The sequence below is a fragment of the Epinephelus lanceolatus genome, chromosome 3, assembly GCF_041903045.1.
Source record: "Epinephelus lanceolatus isolate andai-2023 chromosome 3, ASM4190304v1, whole genome shotgun sequence".
Taxonomy (NCBI): domain Eukaryota; kingdom Metazoa; phylum Chordata; class Actinopteri; order Perciformes; family Serranidae; genus Epinephelus; species Epinephelus lanceolatus.
In genome coordinates, this window is record NC_135736.1 from 22,593,187 (window position 1) to 22,611,774 (window position 18,588).

The following is an 18,588-nucleotide window of genomic DNA, read 5'->3' on the forward strand; positions in this document are numbered from 1 at the left end:
TTAACTTTGGATAGTAATCAAGTAACTACAGAACAAATTTGTAGTTCCATGCTCATGTGTTATCTGCTTGTTCACCTTTTCTGTCAGAAAAGCAGCCAAACACTGCATTTATATCCACAAAATAAAACAAAAAGCAGTCAACCTGTAATATCATAATTGTCTTATTTGAATTTGATTTTGGCCGAGTAAATTCACCAACAAGTTTTTATTTATGCTTTTCATTAAGAAAATCACAGTATATTATAATCAGTGGTGGAAATTAAATGAGCACATTTACTCAACTAGGCTACTGTAATTCTAAAGGTTGCCTACTTCCATTTTACCGAACTTTATACTTCTACTATGCTACACTTCAGAGGGAAATATTGTTTATTTACATTTACAGCTATAGTTAACAGTTACTTTGAAGATCAATGTTTCACATACAAAATATATGCTCTGTTTATAATGTATGATGCATTATAGATTAATAGTTTGAGATGAAACTACCCCACAGGATAAAAAAGTACCTAAATTATGCACAGCTAAAACGTAAAATGCTGCTTAAACAGTAATGCATATGTTTTTGGCTAATCCAATACTATAGCCTAACATCACACTGATAGGGGGCATTCTGCTGCCTCATACATGTTGCTGCTTCTATTCTTCTACTTAAATAAGCTTTTGCAAGGTTTTTACTTGTAGTGGACCAGTGTAGGCACCAATAATCACTAATCAAAACCATACATCGTGCAATCACATCCATAAGGCTAGCGTACTTCAGATTACACAAAATATCCACCTGTTTTGTGTTAAACCACAATATCTTTTTGACTCTGTTACTAAGATAAGAACAAATAAGAACGCTATTATCGTTAAAAAGCCTAGTCCCAATTAAACACACAGTCCCTTACAATTGTCCAGTGTGGCTACACATTTGTTCAATTAGATGCCTGGTCTGGTGGCCAAGCAGCTCATTTTTTCTTTACACAAGTTTTTCAGATGTATAAAAGCGGGTTGTTGGCTACCTCAAATTATGTGTCCATTCCTTGATTACCCTGTAAGTTATTCATATTCCCTTAGTCCGTAAGGGTCCTCAGATCAAAAGAATCAAAAGGTATTTTCATAAAAATTAATCCAAGTTGTGAGTATTGTTTTAACAGGATAAGTTAAAAAGTGTTACTCACTCTCTCTGATGCGCTGTCTGTCAGAGCTAGATCAAATTAATTATTCATAATTAATACATTATCTGGAGTCTAATTTTTAAACAAGTAATATTCATACTGCTTTAAATAAACAATTTGATTGTGTTTCAAATCTTTGCCAAGCAACAGTTTTGTGTGCAAAGAATTAGAGGCCTGTCCCATATAGACTCCTGTCCCAAATATTGCCTGGGCTATTAATTTAAGTCTTACTGTATGAACTCCAAAAAACATTTGGTAAATTTCTATCTAATAAAAACAAATTAGGTGTGTTATATCTAGGTTTTCATCTCCTTCGTACTGTTTCATGTATGTATTATTTTTTTGTCATATTCTTTTTTCATGTTGGATTTTGCTGTTTGACTTCATTTATATGAACATTATTGGTATATTTGAAAAATCCTGCAGTGCAAAGAAAACCATAAGTACTTTAAACACTGTAATGTCTCTTTACTGTTTTTACTTATAATTTTCTTCTTTCTAAAAAAATAATAATTAAAATTTAGTACAAACTACAACTTTTAAGAAAGCTAACGTTACTCTTGCTACTTTTAGAAAATCGTATCGGACCGACAGGAAGTGTGTCCGTCACTGACAGACTTCCGTCAGTGTGCAGCAGCAAACTTGATCCGTCCTGTCAACGGCTGGACGTTCACACCACCTCCGGTTCAACAGAAAGCGGCTTGATGGAAACATGAATCGCTGCTCGGCTGGATGAACATCAAAAATAACGTTTGAATCCCAGTGATCATGAGTGGGACCGTGAGAGGGATTTCAGAGGACATGGACCGACAAATCGTACAGGTAGGTTCACTGACACACCTCGACAACACATTAACAAACGGTAACGGTAACGTTACAGCTGAGCTGACGAAGTGAACTAACGTTAGCTAATGTTAACGCTAAGTGAGGTTTGACCAGGCTTCACCCAAATTTCTGCTCATTTTTCTTTCAACCAAGTTTGGTTAAAGGCACAGACAGTGGTAGAAAGACGTGTGGTTAGGTGTCTTCTTTTTATTAACTAATTTATAGGAGTGGACCGACAGACAGACAGACAGACAGACTTCAGCTGGTAGTAATACTGACATTAATGTCTGTACACTTCTGTAAATTGCTGCATAGTGTCTGAGCTCAGGATTCAAAAAGCTATATCATTGAAACATACATATTTGTACTTTCTATTCGGCTAATGTAGCGTGGTAATGGTATCACCCCCTAATCTAAAAAATGGCACTAAATTGTCATATCACCCAGCCATGATGTAGTTTCTCAATAACAGATTCTCTCTCTGTGTTGGACCTCACTAACAAAATACCAAGAATTAGAAATGCTACCTAAAGCATATAAAAACAGTACAGGTAGAGTGATTTCAGCATTGTACCGGGGACTAGAAAAGAACAGGGGAACCTCTACACTGTACATTAGAGACAGGTGGACAAAAGAAAGTAAAATACAATTAACGGAAGAGGACTGGTTTAACATTTGTGACACTCAGCGAAACCACCACCAGCTCCAAGATGTGGAAAGAATTTTGTTGGAAAAATATAACCAGGTTCTTCATCACTCCTAAGATAAAAAGCAAATTTCACCAGACTGTTCAGCAAACATGCTGGAGAGGGTGTGGGGAGCTGAATGTAGGACACACTCACATTTTCTGGGAATGTATTAGAATAAGAAAATATTGGAATGATGTATGGCTGGAATTGAAAACTATACTGGGGTATGAACTACAAATGTCATGTAAGGTTTTGTACCTGTGTAATTTGACAAGTGAAAATGTTCAATGTGAAGATAAATATCTGGTCAAAATTCTGTTAGCTGCGACCAAAAAGGCAGTTACTAGGAAATGGTGCAGAGAGGACCCTCCCACTTTGAGGAACTGGTTGGACATAATGGAGGAGATATTTGATATGGAAAGACTCACACATATACTGAGAATCCAACAAGTTGAATTCAACACGAAATGGGACAAATGGACAACATATAAGTCTCACAACAGAGGCACCACTGGAGACCCTGATTGAAACCATAGATATTGCATCAAGAAGCTGTGTTTTCTACTGACACTGTCTATAACTTTTTGTTGTTTTATGTTCAAAATTAATAAAAATTGAGTATAAAAAAAAAGAAATGCTACCAGACATTAAGAAAAGAGTTGTTGCATCTAGGTGATTCTTTGTGTTGTGTTTGTTCAACTGTTGACTGAATACTCAGAGAATCTAAAAGCACTTAACTGTATCACTGTTTGCTGTCTGTCTCAGGCTGTATTTGACGAGGACACAATGTCCTCCACCTCAGTGGGGATGTCAGATTTGTCTGATGAGATCCTTCTGTGCATCCTCCACCATGTTCCAGTGTGTGACCTGGTGCTGAATGTGGCAAATGTCTGCCACAAGTTACACACACTGTGCCACGATAAGACGCTGCTCACAAACGTCAGCCTGTCTGAGGAGTATCTGGTAAAGCTGTTTATCATCACTAGAACTGACGAGGCTTCATATTGTTTAGTAAAGATCACTGTCACAGCTTCTGTTAATCTTTGAGTTCATGCATGTTTGTGGAACTTTCTGTGTATATTAAAAGCATGTCTTTCACAATGTGGAATATTTATTTAAATACTTATTTGTTCTTTGTCTCCTCTAGGCTGATGATCTATTGGTCCAGCGGTTATTGAGGCAGCTAGCCAATCACGTGCAGTCTCTCAGCCTAAACGGCTGCTACTGGCTGTCTGGCTCTACAGTGGAGCTTCTTGCTCGCTGCAGAGGAGTGTTGCACCTTGATGTCACCGGCTGTCGCCTCACTTCCCTGCGTCTATCCCGTATCCTCTCCTCGCTCTCTCTGCTCAGATCACTTGCTTTTGATGTGACGCCAGGCTTCAACTCTGCTCAGCTCAGTTCAGAGGCGGTGGATACGCTGAGCCGCCTGTCAGAGCTCAGACAGACACTGTTGACACCCAGCTATGGTGTGGTGCCATGCTGTGCCCAACTCCGCAAGTAAGAATCTGTTGGATTACTGAGATTTCACATGACACCTGTGTCCAGAATTACTCCTATATATTTACTTTTATCCATAATAATTTGATTATCTGGATAGCAGCTGTAGCATTTATGCATCATGTGGTGTCCACGGAAAAAATACCAGGATATCCAAAAATACCAAGATGTCCCACTTCATCCGGTCACATTTTGCAGTATGCAAGCCAGCATGTTTTTCTGGCTATTGTGACCCGACAGTCCCCTGCACAGGGTAATATTCATTACATTGACTGAGCCGCAGACAGATGTCCATACTGTATGCAACAGTACATACTTTTTAAGGGCAGCTGCAGTAACTACTAAAAATAAAAAGAGAAAGTTTCGGAGCACAGTGTTCCACCATGTTGGGGGCTCTGTTAGGCTGTACTAGGTAAATACTAACTCATCTTAGTTTAGCATGTTAGCATGCTAACAATGGCAAATTAGCACCAAGCACAAAGTATAACTGAGGTATTTGGTCATCAACCAAAGCATTAGACAGATAGAAGTTTTGACCTGGTGGTGGTGTTAAATGAAAAGTGAAGGGGTCGATTAGATTTCAGAGGGGAACAGAAATGTCTGTCATCAAAACTACAAAAGCTAACCTTAAGGTGGCGCTAGAGGGAAAGTCAGGGGTTTACCAAGTCAGCAGGATGTATCCTCTGGGGATCATGACTGTCTGCAAAACTTTTGCCAGTTTATCTTGTAGATGTCAAGATGTCTTATGGATGAATAAAATGTTTTGACCCGTTGGAGGCACTTGAGGAAAAGTCAGTGGATAACCAAATTCATTAGGCTGTATCCTCTGGAGGTCATGAGTGTGGCATTGTGTCACAATCAAATCCCTATTTTTTTAAATTAGTTGTTATACACAATGTTAAATACTAATTCAGAAAATTCAATGAGCATTTGTGTGTCATTTCAAAGCACATTATTGCTCTCTAAGGTCTTTGTTACTGTTTTAGTGCTACAGTTTTCAATGTGTGTGTTTGTGTTTGTGCATCGCAGGCTGATGCTGCAGTTTGACATCTCTGATGTAACCAGAGAGGGTATCGGCATTTGCTGTCAGTTAATGATGGGTCAGAGCAGTGTGCCACATTATCAACAGCTGGAGGAGTTCACTGCCAGGCTGGCTCCAGGAGAGGTGAGTGTGGGTGTGCATGTACATGTAATGTGTTCCCATCTGCATTTTATACTGTGCAGTTTGTTACCAGTGGATCTGTGTGTTGATGTCCTCAGGTAAACCAGACCTTGCTCCTGCTCTACCTGGCAGTGTTCAGCGTTCATGTTCCAAAGCGTCTCAGAGTTTTCCTCGTGTCAATTCCTGGTCCAAACCCTGCTCACTGGCCCGCTGCTCCCTCACTGGCCCAGAGCTTAGGTCAACAAGGTGACCTGGAGGCGCTGCAGCTCCCTCGTTCCTGGCTGGATTCCTTATCCCTGAAGCGAGCCCTGGAGGGAAACAGTCCCAAGCACTTGAGCTTCAGCCGCTGCCCAACGTTGTGGCCACAGGTGTTCCAGTCATTGCTGGAGGGAGGAGTCAGAGACACTAAGCAACTGACCAGCCTGAACCTCAGCGGGATCAACAAGGTCCTTTACTCAGAGTGTAGGAGTGTGGAAGATCAGCTGGTTCCTGCCACAATGAGCCAGTTGGCAGTCGGCTGCCCCAACATCAAACAGCTGAACCTGATGCACACACACTATCACCATGAAAACACACCTGTTGTAGGTGGAGAAACACACCTGTGTGCCAGCTTGGCCAAGCTCACACACCTGCGCTCTCTCACTCTGCCTGCCTGCACCTTGTCAGACGGTTTAAACAAACATCAAATCTCTACAAACAACACGTCTCCCTCTGCGTTGTTCCTGGGGTTAAAGAAGACTCCACGGATGGGGCTTCAGATTTACAAGCCTGATTCAGATTCTTCTGTGTCAGGGGACAGCACCTCAGGGCTCACTCTGCTCCTAGCTGGTTGCCCTTTTTTAGAGACCTTAGAGCTCATTGGTCCGGGTTTTGTCTCTGTGCTGCCTCGGCTTGAGCCCTGCACTCGTGCCACCGTGGAGCCTCGTGGCATGTGTGCGTGGGCACAAGGAGTCGGTGATGCACACTTGGCGGCACTTGAGGCTTTGCCTCGATTGCGTCGTCTGACTCTGGCTGGGCTTCCTGGGGTCCTTAAGGGGACAGGGCTGATACAGCTGACCAGGCACTGCAAGGACCTGCGGGTATTATCCCTTGCCAACATGGGATCGCTAAAAACCATGAACTACGCCCCCGCCTTGCTGGATACACTTAAACAGTGCACACAACTCCAGGAACTCAGGTCAGAAGATGTCTTTGTGTATCCTTCATTTACTGTAGCACTAACCATCAGACAGTCAGAAGTAATATTGTATGTCCCTTTAGTGATCAGATTTTCTTTCAGTCCAATAAAAGCAATTATTATTAATTAATTCTAATATTAAATGTATTATTTGAACTAATAATTTAATCTTAATGTTAAGCAGGGTGTTGAGCAGATTCAGAATCATTAAATGCTTGGTGAACTTTGTCATCACACAAATAATCCAGCCATTGTCTTTTAGCAGGTTTTACTGTTATTAATCTGTCTTTTGATATGGTGCAAAATAATGTGTTTTTTACAAAGTCTTATAATCTGTTATAAAAAGTTAGAATTAGCAGATTTTTTGTTTTTCTGATAATTATTGGAGTCCTTACACAGGCAAACCATGCACTCAAATTCACCCTGTAGTATACTTGCCCCCCTCCTTCAAAGTTGGTGCTTTAGATTCACTACAAAACATGGGGCAGTACATCAGTTAGACTAATTACATTTATGGATGCCATTTTGACGCATTTGCTCAGCTTGTTGTTTTTATTTATTGAATTTTTGTTTGTCTGTGTGTTTTAGATTAGAGCAGCCCTACCTGAATGCCAACGCGTCATTCTTTGAGGCTCTGTCCTGCTGCTCTCGTCTGCAGCGTCTCTGCCTTATCTCACGCAGCGGTACCTTTGACCCACCGTCTGCAGAAACCTTCATGGAGCGATGCCACCATGTCATCATGTGCCACATGTTCATGGGTGGCACTTTGGTGGCTTGTCGCACACTGCAGAAAGCTCTGCTGGACAGGTCAGTGCTTGTGCGTGAGGACAAACTCAACATCAAACATTAAACAGCAAAAGAAAATCTAAAATTCAGCTTTTCTTGTGTTTTCTTTCTGTTAGATTTTCAGTCGAGCGCCCGGCCCTGAGTGTGGTCATCTATCCACTACAACACGAAGACCTGCCTGCAGTCATCAGAGACATCCCACTGACACTGCTGGATAGGATCACTCTGTTCCAGAGCCACGTGGCCCAACCACCACATTTATCACCATTGTGACATCAGCAGAAAGCTTCAGTGTGACTGATGCTCAACAGCTGAGGTGCTCAGATCATTTTATTCTGCAGGAAATAAAAGACACAAATTAAAGCACTGGCTGTCATCTGCACAGTGTTTTCCGGTGTTGTGATTTTTGACATCAACATGTGTTTCAGGCTGCTCAACAACAACACATCAACCATGATTGTTTACATCTACAAGTCAGAGTAATGATGGTCTCCAAAGGGTGATTAGCTGGTGGGGAGTTTTTAGTTTACTGTTCCAGGACATTTCACAGTTGGGCCTACATTGTGGTTTCTCAGTCAAAAATAACATTTGTTACTTCATATATCACTCTGTACTTTAGAAAATAAAGTGCCAAAAATACAAAAGAAGGGATGTATTGTTCAGATATTTAGTACTGAGAATCTAAATAAAATGATGTTGTAATAAACTCCATATAAATTATTTTTAATTCTTGTCTTTGTATCACTTGTCTGTTCATGTCATATTTTTGAATGGTCACAACAGATACACACCAGTGTTTTAGTGTAGGTGGTGTCACCCAGTCCCCACAGTGGTGTCAAATAAGACTTGAGGAATAGTCTGACATTTTGGGAAATACGCTGACTTGCTTTCTTGCCAAGGTAGAAAAGACTGATATTACTGTGCTATTGCTAATTTTAAAGCTATAGCAGCTGGCAATTAACTTAGCATCAGCCTGGTTAAGAAACAGTCCAGCATTTAACCTCCCAAACAACTTATTTTCACTTGTTTTTGACAAAGCAAAATGACTCATTCTGCACAATAATATAGAACAAGAGGCACAGTAACAACTGATAACAACTCTGACATTTTAATCTGTTAATATCTGTAATAAAATCTAATAAATTATAAATCAGTGTTGATCATAGAATTACATGGAACAGTCTGCAACCATGCTAGCTGCTCTATGAGGTTTCACTGAGGCACAGTGATGCTTTTAGTTCAATGCTAACTCTGCTAGCATGACTAGGAATGTAAATGTAAATTACTTTTAAGATACATTACTGTGATTTGTTTAAATCAACCCAGCATTGATACTTAAGTCTTTCTGATTAAAAAAAATTAAAAAAAATCAAAGTTATGTATTCTCTGCAGTCTGTTATATGGTTTGCATCATTCACCGTCCTACTAAATAGCAATAATGCTCATCTCCACGGTGGACTCGGAGGGGCAGGAGCACAGAAAGTTTTCTAGCATGTAGGGCAGCCTATGTGTCCGTTAATCACCTGTAAGGGCTCCCTAGAGGATATTCACTCAGGTCTTTTGCGCACTGGGCTTCTGTAGAAACAGCGACAGAGCCAGGCATAAACATTCGAGGCATTTTCTGGCAGCTATGTGGACTATTTTCAAGCCATTTGATATCATGGAGCCCCTAAAATCTGCATCATTTGGGATAAGCATGATAGTTTACAATCAGTCTATTAACTTTTTAATATTTATAGATTCCTTTATTCCACTGAACTCCTTGGCATATTTTAGGTAGGAAAGGAATTTGGCATAAACAATTTACTTATCTTGAAACCTAATTTTGTTATACTATGCAGTAGTAGAGTTCACAAAATGAATATTAAGCTGTAACAATTACATTAGATTTCTTTAGGGAATGGCCTAATAGGGTAAACAACATGGGCATGTGTTATTATCTGAGTGACACACAGCTGAAAGTATTATAAAAAACATTTGGGGCTTTTGAGACAACATTGGGTGTCCCCCGCCCAGCCTCTGTGTAAAAGACACTCCATCGTGTCTTATCTACCCTAGGGGCTTGCAAGCACCTTAAGAGCATAGGGACACCCCTGTCCTCCCAAGTCCACCAGTGGTGACATGAGGTAGTTGACACTTTTAGGCTGGACCTCTATTCCAAGTCACACAGCTGGGCAGTGAATGCGACATACAGCCCTGGGTAGAGTGGCTTTGTGAAAGTGGTTTCCTCTCTGTGCATCAGCTGCAGCGTCGTGTCACAGACACAGTAGTAGGTCAGACTACCCGCCTTATGATCGAGGTACACACCGACTCTGGAGGACTGAGGCTCCGGCACCTCAGTCTCCTCATCATTGTGTCTGAAACATTTGCTGTTACTGTTTATGTCTAAACTCCAGGATTTGTCATTGCACCCGAACGCACACTCGGAATAATAGTCTGATCTGCCCAGATCTTTGTACGCCACTGCTACTTCAACAGACCTGTCAAACTCCACCTCCCAGTAACAGCGTCCAGTCAGACCCTCTTTGCACAGCACCTGATAGAGGTGAGAGAACCTCTCTGGGTGTTCAGGGTAGTCCTGGACTAGATCTGTGAGCTCCGCCTTTCTGTTCCCCTCAGACAGGACCATCTCTCTGTATGCTGTGTTTGGGTCCAGGGTGAGGTGACAGTAATCTGAGAGGAGAGGAAGAAGGGGACAGATGTATAAAAAACTGAGTTATTTAAATACCTCAAGCCTCAACGTGTGACTGCATTTTGTTTCAGGAATAGGCCAACATCAGCACTCTCAACTGGGATGACTTTAAAACTTGCTGCGAGAGTGAAGGAATGATTTAACATTTTGTAAAATAGGCTTATTTGCATTCTTGCAAAGAGGTACGTATGCATATGTCAATATAGTTATATGTATGGCATTATATGAACCATCCATATAATAACAAAATTATTGCCAGCATAGTAGTTCTTGGCACCTATGCCCAACTGTATGTTCAGTACATATCCTACAGAGTAAACAGCTAATTTCCATGGCATGTCATTGTTATCTGTTATCAATCTATGAGAGACTTTTTTTTTTTATCATTAAAAAAAAAAAGGACTCACATTTTAAGAGGTCTGCTCTGGTCTGAGGCTCATCCATCAATGAATCATCTGCTTCACCAAACACACAAACACACACACGTTCAGTCTCATATTAACAGTTCTTTTCATGTGCTTATATGTGACGCTAAAATCATTGACGTGTTATTTATAAGGATATTTTCGACATCAATGTATTACATAATATGGCAAATATTTAAAAAGTCTTTCATAAAATAATAATAAAACAGAGAACACCACATGAATTCATACAAAAAGTGTAATCAATCACAGTTTACATAAAACCATTCATATGGACAACAAACCATAATACGCTTAAATTATTACTGAATGACTTCACTGAAATTTGATAACACAGTATGAAATGATAACGCTGATATGTTATTCAGGGACAAAGTCCATCCATGTGTGATGCTGGCACATTTGTTGCGTGGGTGTGTTGTGTGTGCTGTGTACCAGGGGCAGGTGTGGTGTTGAACACAGGGCGGAAGGGTGGAACTTGCTGGTCTTGCTCCTGTAGAAATCAATGTTAGTAATGTGTTTCTCTCTGTGACTCTGGCAGAATACAGAAAATAATGGTGACTATGAAATTAATTGAAAAATAATCTAATGTAATAATCAGCTTATAATGCATCCTATTGATTATGAACACACAATATTCATCTTAGAAGGTATTACACATACATACAATATGTTTTAAAGCATCACTTAATTCATTAATATGGGTTAACCATTCATGAAAATGAATAATCTCATGTTTTTTGTGGAGAAGAGGTCTGTTAAAAACATTTATTGTATTTTTTCTATCAAGTAATGTCTCCATTAAGAATATTTTTCCATAAGAATGGACGAAAACAAAACCCCACACATTTGAGTAAATATTTTTTGTGTTTGTAACATAATAGGGATCTGAATGGGTTAAAATGGGTGCAGACAGATGACACACACTTGTCATAAACTACATTTTACCATTGACGCTGGAGGTGCAGCTCCTCTCTTGCTGTTGCTGTGACTTTGGTTAAAACTTGTATCCGGGACGCCTGTGTCGACTCTGACAGCTTTGTCTTTGTATATTGCTAGTGTCTACAAATATCAAACTAGACTCTTACACAGTCTGGCTCACTGTCTTCACCTTGTTTCACCCCAGGAAGAGACGAAAAACTCACTTGTATGTTTATGACCAGCTGCGGGGAGTGGCCTTGGTCTACATTAAGTCAACGGCACAGGCATAGTAGTCTATCACCGATGTAGTCGATCGAAGCGGAACATCCTATACAGAGTAGATGAAGCTTTTAAAACAATGTACGTAACCTAGAAATAAGCAGTGATATATTTAAAGTAAATTAATGTCATTGTTAGCACATTTTAGGAACCACGACGTCAGCTTTATAAATATTACTCATTATCAATTATTCAGGTCTTGCTTAGTGTCTGTCATTGAAACATCGTGGTGCGCACAACATGACAGAAGCTAACGTTACGCAGTTGTGTCCTAGCTAGCATTGTAAGTTGGATTTTTTAAGTTCTGTTAATTGTCGCGTTGTTAGATAGATTAAAATCGTTAAATATGTTAACTTCTGTCGCCTGTTCGTGTGTGCGAAACGGGAGGAAAGTCTCGGTCCCTGTAGCTAAGTTGTCCCTGTTTTCAACGGTTAAAAAGTCGACCAGAACCCTGAGTGTAACAGGGGTACACGATTTGTCACGACACCGGTTACCCGGACTCCTCACGCCGACTCCCTGGCAGCTGCTGTCCGCCAGATCTGTGTCCCTATCAGCCGCTTCCCATGGGGGTGCAGACCCTCTGGGCTCACCTTCAACCCCAGCCGAGAGCGACCCACCAGACAGGGAGAACTTCGGCTCCCTCTCCACCGACATGTCCTCCAGGAGGTCGTTCAAGAAAATGAGCCCATACATCCAGGACCTGCAGTATCGAGAGGAGGACGATAATGGTGGTAAGGAGCTGGTGAGACCTCGCAGGAGGCCCGGGACGAGAAACACACCGTACTGGTACTTCCTACAGTGCAAGAGGCTGATCAAAGAGAACAAGGTGAGTCCATCTGAGCTGGTCTGTCTGTCCCCTCACCTCCTCCTGTGTGCTGACATTACATAACATTATTTGTCCTCTCACAGCTGCAGGAAGCTTTGGATGTGTTCAGCAGAGACATGCTGCAGGGAGAGAGGCTGCAGCCGGAGGAGTTCAACTACACTGTGCTGATAGGAGGCTGTGGTCGAGCTGGACAGCCAAAGAGGGCCTTCAGACTCTACAATGATGTAGGAATATCATATTTATACACTTTTATAATGCTTATATGGTCCCTTAGCATGTTCATTAACATGTCACATGATAGACAAGATCCTAAAGTGGTGTAAAACAGTGTTCTCTGTCTGTTATATAGAAATTGTCAAGCCACAACCAGCTTGCATGTATTATTTTTAGTTTAACTATTGATTTATAATGTAATAAATCCTACCTTCACAAAAGATATAGGCCTGATGTTCAATGTTTGTTATACACTACATACATACACTACACTTCTGCAGCACCACAAACTGCAACCTGTCGGTAAAGATAAATAATAGAACAGCTGAAACCGTCTGTTAAGTTCAGAAAATGACATCGCTTTACTGTAATGCAGCCTTTATAACCAGGAAAAGACAACACTTACAATATTACAATATCCAAAATTTAAGACGATATCTAGTCTCATATCATGATATCGATATATCATTGATATATTGCCCAGCCCGAGTTCAAGTTAGATTATTTGTCAGTTATCAGCGTCACATTTTTATATTTCAGATGTCAACTTCTTAACACAAACTTCTCAGGTTGAATATAATGTCTGTAATAATGTGTGTCTTCCAGATGAAGAAACGAGGTCTAGATCCCACAGATGCCACCTACACCGCCCTGTTTAATGCCTGCGCTGAGTCGCCATTCAAACAAGCAGGTCTCCAGCAAGCATTGAAGTTGGAGCAAGAACTCCGTCGTAAAAACCACCCCCTCAGCACCATCACGTATCATGCCCTCCTCAAGACACACGCCATCACCAACCACCTTCAAGCCTGCATTCACACACTCAGGGTACGACACGATCCGACATTACTGCATGTGTGTGGAAGGTTGGTCATCTGTTAGATTTATGTTTCTACATTAGTCTGTGCTTGTTTGTAGGAGATGCTGCAGAACGGCCACGCTGTAACTCGGGAGACGTTTCACTACTTGCTGATGGGCTGTTTGAAGAACAAGGAAACTGGATTCAGACTGGCTCTACAGGTAGATATGTGATTTCTAATCACACATCTTTTTCATGGTTGAGGTTTTTGGTGTGCTACGACCAAAGCTTGTTTCTGTTTCTGTTACATATTTAAAAGATTAGACTAATGCAGGTGACATATCATTTCTTGCATGGGCTTTTTTATGTTTAACATAGCAGCAAAATTGCTATCTAAATTGATACTGTACACTTATAGACCCAACTTGCACAGTGAAACATACAAAGAAGTTGTCATCGCACAGTCTGTAGGCTCCTTTCTCTTTGTTTTTGTTTCAGGTTTGGCGGCAGATGCTGAGATCAGGGATTACTCCAGACTCAAATGACTATAACCTGCTCCTGCGAACTGCCAGGGATTGTGGGATTGGCGATGTCGCCCTCACCACTGGTGTGCTGCTGCAGCCTGGCCAGAAGTACGAGAGGGATCGTGCATCACGTGTGAAGTCAGAGTCTGGATGTAAGGATGTGGTAGACATCGACCTCTTGGAGAGGCAGTTGTTTATCCAACCTGATCCACGCAGTGCGAGTCAGCAGGACAGCAGACACGGTGAGGAGGAGCCCTACAGCAGACAAGAATCAACCCATTTAGTACCAGTCAGACAAACAGAAACCATCACGCTGCCTGTTGACTTAGCAAGTGAATCTGCAGCCCCTAACCTGCTGGACATTTTTGAGGGTAAGAGCAGCAGTGTGGTGTCCCTTGGCACCGTGGATGGACCCACAGATAGGCTCGCCCTCATCGGAGGAGCAGAGGGTTTCCTGGAGAAGATGGCGGCTAACAAACTGAGTCCAGACCTCAAAACAATGACTCTGCTGGCCGACACGATGGAGCCGAGCCACCAGTCTCTGCAGATGCTGCTGAAAGTCGCCAAGCAGCACAAAGTGAAGCTCGATGTCGCCTTCTTTAACTCTGTGATTCGCAAAGCAGCTAAAGCTGGTGACCTGGAGGAGGCAAAGGTACACACACACACACACACACACACACACACACACACACACACGCACACACACACTCTTAATCAAGCTAGAGTTACATTTAGTTCACCCAAATTAAAAAATATTTTCTTAGTTACTTTTCGTTCTGCTTCCACCCAAATTCATCAGTTGTGGAAAGTAACTAAGTACATTTACTCAAGTACTGTACTGTAAGATACTTTTACTTTACTTGTAAGTATTCCCATTTGATAATACAAAATATAATCAACAAATAAAGATGATTTATTATCAGGGATAAAGATTAAACTTTATTGACTTCTGAGGGTAAATTCACAAGATACCCAAGAGGAGAGGGAAATGTCTGTATTTTTGAACCTGGACCATGTTTTCTCATGTTTTTTGTGCCTACGTGACTAATGGAGATGAAAATTTATGACATTAGTCTAATATTGAGAGACTGCTACAGCCACAGTGGTGAAACAGGCTGCAATTGCAATCCTGCACCATCAGTTTTCATCCATTAAACTGCTTGTTTTTGCCACAGACAGGTTCAGATTGTGTCAGAAGTGTCTGACAATATTACAGAAAGGATCCCTACAGAAAAAAATAAACATTTTTTTTTACCTTACCTGTCCCTTGTTCCAGTCTTGTGTCAGTGTGTGCAACCAAGTCTGGCTCAAGGAGAAGTCCCATTCTGAAATCTCTGACTTTTCCATGTTGTCAAAATCAGCTTAATATTCAGCCATGACATTGAAAATCTTTTAGATAACACTAAGCTACACTTTCTGTACGTGTATACAGCAAACTTCTCCCGACATTATTCTCTCCAACATTATCGATTCCATCTCACAAGATTTCAGAACGAGACTGCTCCTTGAGTGAGACTTGTTCACATTAACAAACAGACTTAGTTTTGTAACTTAGGTGAATGGACTCCTTTTTAAATGTGTGCTCACTTCTTTCTCTTTCTAGTCTGTGCTGAGTGTGATGCGACAGCGTAATGTAAACGTGGATGCGCAGACATTTGGGAGCCTTGCTTTCGGCTGTGAGCAACAGCAGGATGGGCTGCAGCTGCTGACAGACATGGAGGTAAAGAAACACGCATCCTACAAGTCAGAGTGGATGTTCCTTTTTTTATGCTATATTTGTGTAATTGAGGTCAGAAATCCCTCTATATTCTGTCACAACTGCACTAAGACATGAACTTTAACATTGTCATAGTGAATAATACTCCAATATTAGCAGGAATTGTTTTAGGAGTAGTAGTAGCAGCACTAGTGAAGGACCAGTATTATGATTTGACAGTTCTTTCATCTGCATGTGTTTTTCGCAGGAGGCGGGATTTAAGCCTAACATCCAGGTGTTCTCTGCTCTGATTGGCCGAGCAACTCGAAGACTGGATTACGTCTACCTTAAAACATTGCTGAAAAGTATGAGAAGCATGGGGGTGTGGCCTAATGAGGTCATCATCAGACAGCTGGAGTTTGCCTCACAGTATCCCCCCAACTATAACAAGGTAAACACACGTACAGTTCATCAGGAAGCTTCCCAAACCAGTCAGTAGATACCCAAGCATTAAAACTTATCAGTGTGCATGGGTAGGTGCAGATTCTGACCGCAACCCTGAAGCTAAAGACTCTGCTGTAAACTTCATGGCACAATAATTTTATTAGCAGTGAATGAAATAAGTTTCAAATGGATGAAAAACAGATGTCCCAAAGCTTTTTGTATCAGAGACCTACAGAGGTTCATGACAGCTCTGAGCCCTTTCTGTCATTTCCAAATTTATTATTGCTATGACACTCGAAAGGTCGAGGTGTGTGTGAGCCTTGTGCTTTAACTGAGCTGTTTGGATGCTTTTATGTTGTCCAGTGCTGTGAATGTTTCCATGCAGTGTATTTGTGTTAAATATCAGTGGTAAGGCCTCTCCACTAAAGTTGATGATAAAGTATGTATGTATGTATGTGATACGACAAACTTTTCTTAACCCTAACTAAGGAATTTTGTTGCCTTAATCTAACTGCCGACACCTTCTTAGGCCTTAATCAGACTTCCAGCTCAAATCATTTTTTTTGGAATGTCCTCATTGTAGCTCACATCAGATGTCAAAGTGTCTTTGAACACAACACACAATGATGATGTTAAATTAAGTTAAGTGATGGAAGTGCTGAGCATATCCATGCTGCTACTAGCAGAGCACTAAAGAAGCCAACATGCCGAACAATAGCCTGTGGACAGACGCCAAAAAAATTGTTTGGAAAGGCGAAATACTGGTCCTCCATGTCTCATGCTTCTGCTTTGGAAAGCCGTGTAACCCATGTTGCTACATAGTTACTGACGCCTATTTTGTGACCATAGAAACCCATACAGATAGGCTGGTGATGTCTGGACGCACAACAGTGCCGACAGTCTGTTTTAAAGATCTGATCTGAGAAACAAATTTGATTTGCTTGCACTCTGGGCATAGCCTTAGTCACATGAGTAGACTCACATGACTTACGCCAACCCCTCCTGTGAAGGTACACTGTAAAAGCCTCCATAATGCCACTATAATGATGGTGGGGCGTCAAAATCTGATGAGCAGGGATGAGATCACTTTGGTTAAAGCTCTGATAAGCCCACTGTGTGTCACCTGCTCAGCACCAAATATCAGACTGACACAGTTAGTGACAAGCTGGTGAATATAATGCAGCATTTACCAGCTAAAGAGGCGGGGGTCGAAGGACAAATCAGCTAAAAGGAGAATTCATGTTAGACGTGCATGGTGGACAGAAACGTGACTCTGCTAAATGAATGGTCCACGTATTAGTGGTTGTGTAAATAGACAAATGTATTTTGCTCTTAGCTCATTCCTCTTCCTCCAAGTGGCCAAACACTGCTTTATAGAAACAGACACTCATATTTTTATCCTTCTGCTCCCCTCTTTATTTTCTCCCCTCATCTTTCCTCCCTTCCATCGATCCCAGTACAAGTCCAGAAACAAATACCTTGACCAAATCGATGGTTTCCGTGGTTACTACCAGCAGTGGCTGAGAGACATGCCTGCTCAGGGCGCTGAGGACGATCGGGCAGGGCTGCAGTCTGAGGCGGATGCTGCAGTGTTAAAAACAGAAGCTGAAGACGGACTGACAGAGAACCAAAGGAACCAGAGGGCAGCAGCAAGGAGATATAACTCTCGTAAGAAGGACAAGACGAGCAGCGCTGCTTTGTGACAGCACTCCTGAATATATCTCTCTTTTCTCTCCTCCGTCCTCTGATGGTGTGTTTGTATGCAGCTGTGTAACACTGGACGGACTCTGAGTTGAAGTAGCAGCTCCATCTTCTGTCAGTTAACTTATGGCAGATGTGTTTTTCTCCAAAGACTGAACAACTGTAATTTTCTAACGCAATTAAAGACTGTGTATTACACTATGCTTCGTTTTGAAATCACATGCAAGATGCACATTGCTCATTGGTCTTTGCAAGTTCACTGGGAGATGAGGTGTATCAGATCGGATTTTTAAAGTTATTTTTTTTCTTCTCAGAACAGACTCAAATAAAAAAATTAATTTAATGAGCCTTATTTGAAGGATTTGGAAGAGTGTTGAGGGGCCATGGCAGGGTATCAGGGGTTTATACTTTGTCCTATTGAATTGTGAAAAGTGTGCATTTGCAGAGTCAACTATGATCAAATTATGATATGTAATCATCTAAAAGTACTGCTTGAAACTGAAATCTCAAAGGTTGAGGCAGTTGAGGCCTTGCAGTCTGATAGACTAAAATTTAACGGGATGAAACTAAACAAATGTGTCAGCAATGGACTATGTTAGCAATATCTTCTTAAAAGAGGCAACCTGGATCATGTTGTGCTTCACCAGAGCAGAGGAAATCGGTTGTTAGTTGTAACAATTTTGTAAATAAACTTTCTAAAGAACAAGTAAAAGAGAGGCTTAAAAATACTGTATGTGTAAGGTAATGTGGAAGAAGGCGGTAAGGAAAATGA

General features: G+C 41.2%; 3 protein-coding genes across 4 annotated transcripts; 2 read left to right on the forward strand and 1 right to left on the reverse strand.

Annotated features, from left to right (window-relative positions):
• The first annotated feature begins 1,804 nt into the window (after nt 1-1,804).
• Nucleotides 1,805-8,016, forward strand: fbxl18 (F-box and leucine-rich repeat protein 18). Its single transcript, XM_033624278.2, has 7 exons — nt 1,805-1,985; nt 3,443-3,640; nt 3,825-4,174; nt 5,204-5,339; nt 5,435-6,513; nt 7,102-7,320; nt 7,416-8,016. The coding sequence occupies exons 1-7, from the start codon at nt 1,932-1,934 to the stop codon at nt 7,570-7,572; spliced, it is 2,193 nt and encodes a 730-aa protein (XP_033480169.1). The 5' UTR covers nt 1,805-1,931; the 3' UTR covers nt 7,573-8,016.
• Nucleotides 7,612-11,854, reverse strand: LOC117255405 (stonustoxin subunit beta-like). Of its 2 annotated transcripts, none has more exons than XM_033624281.2 (4): nt 11,365-11,854; nt 10,852-10,909; nt 10,399-10,446; nt 7,612-9,972 (listed from the first exon to the last, which is right to left on the reverse strand). In XM_033624281.2, exons 1-4 carry the CDS (start codon nt 11,365-11,367, stop codon nt 9,452-9,454), a joined length of 630 nt encoding a protein of 209 aa, XP_033480172.1. In that variant the 5' UTR covers nt 11,368-11,854; the 3' UTR covers nt 7,612-9,451. The 2 variants fall into 2 exon arrangements, with proteins under 2 accessions (XP_033480172.1, XP_033480171.1); XM_033624280.2 differs by having other exon boundaries at nt 10,399-10,449.
• ptcd1 (pentatricopeptide repeat domain 1) lies at nt 11,839-18,014 on the forward strand. The gene is made up of 8 exons (XM_033624279.2): nt 11,839-12,442; nt 12,526-12,666; nt 13,262-13,480; nt 13,571-13,672; nt 13,950-14,627; nt 15,579-15,695; nt 15,940-16,122; nt 17,573-18,014. The coding sequence occupies exons 1-8, from the start codon at nt 11,963-11,965 to the stop codon at nt 17,816-17,818; spliced, it is 2,166 nt and encodes a 721-aa protein (XP_033480170.2). The 5' UTR covers nt 11,839-11,962; the 3' UTR covers nt 17,819-18,014.
• Nucleotides 18,015-18,588: the final 574 nt, after the last annotated feature.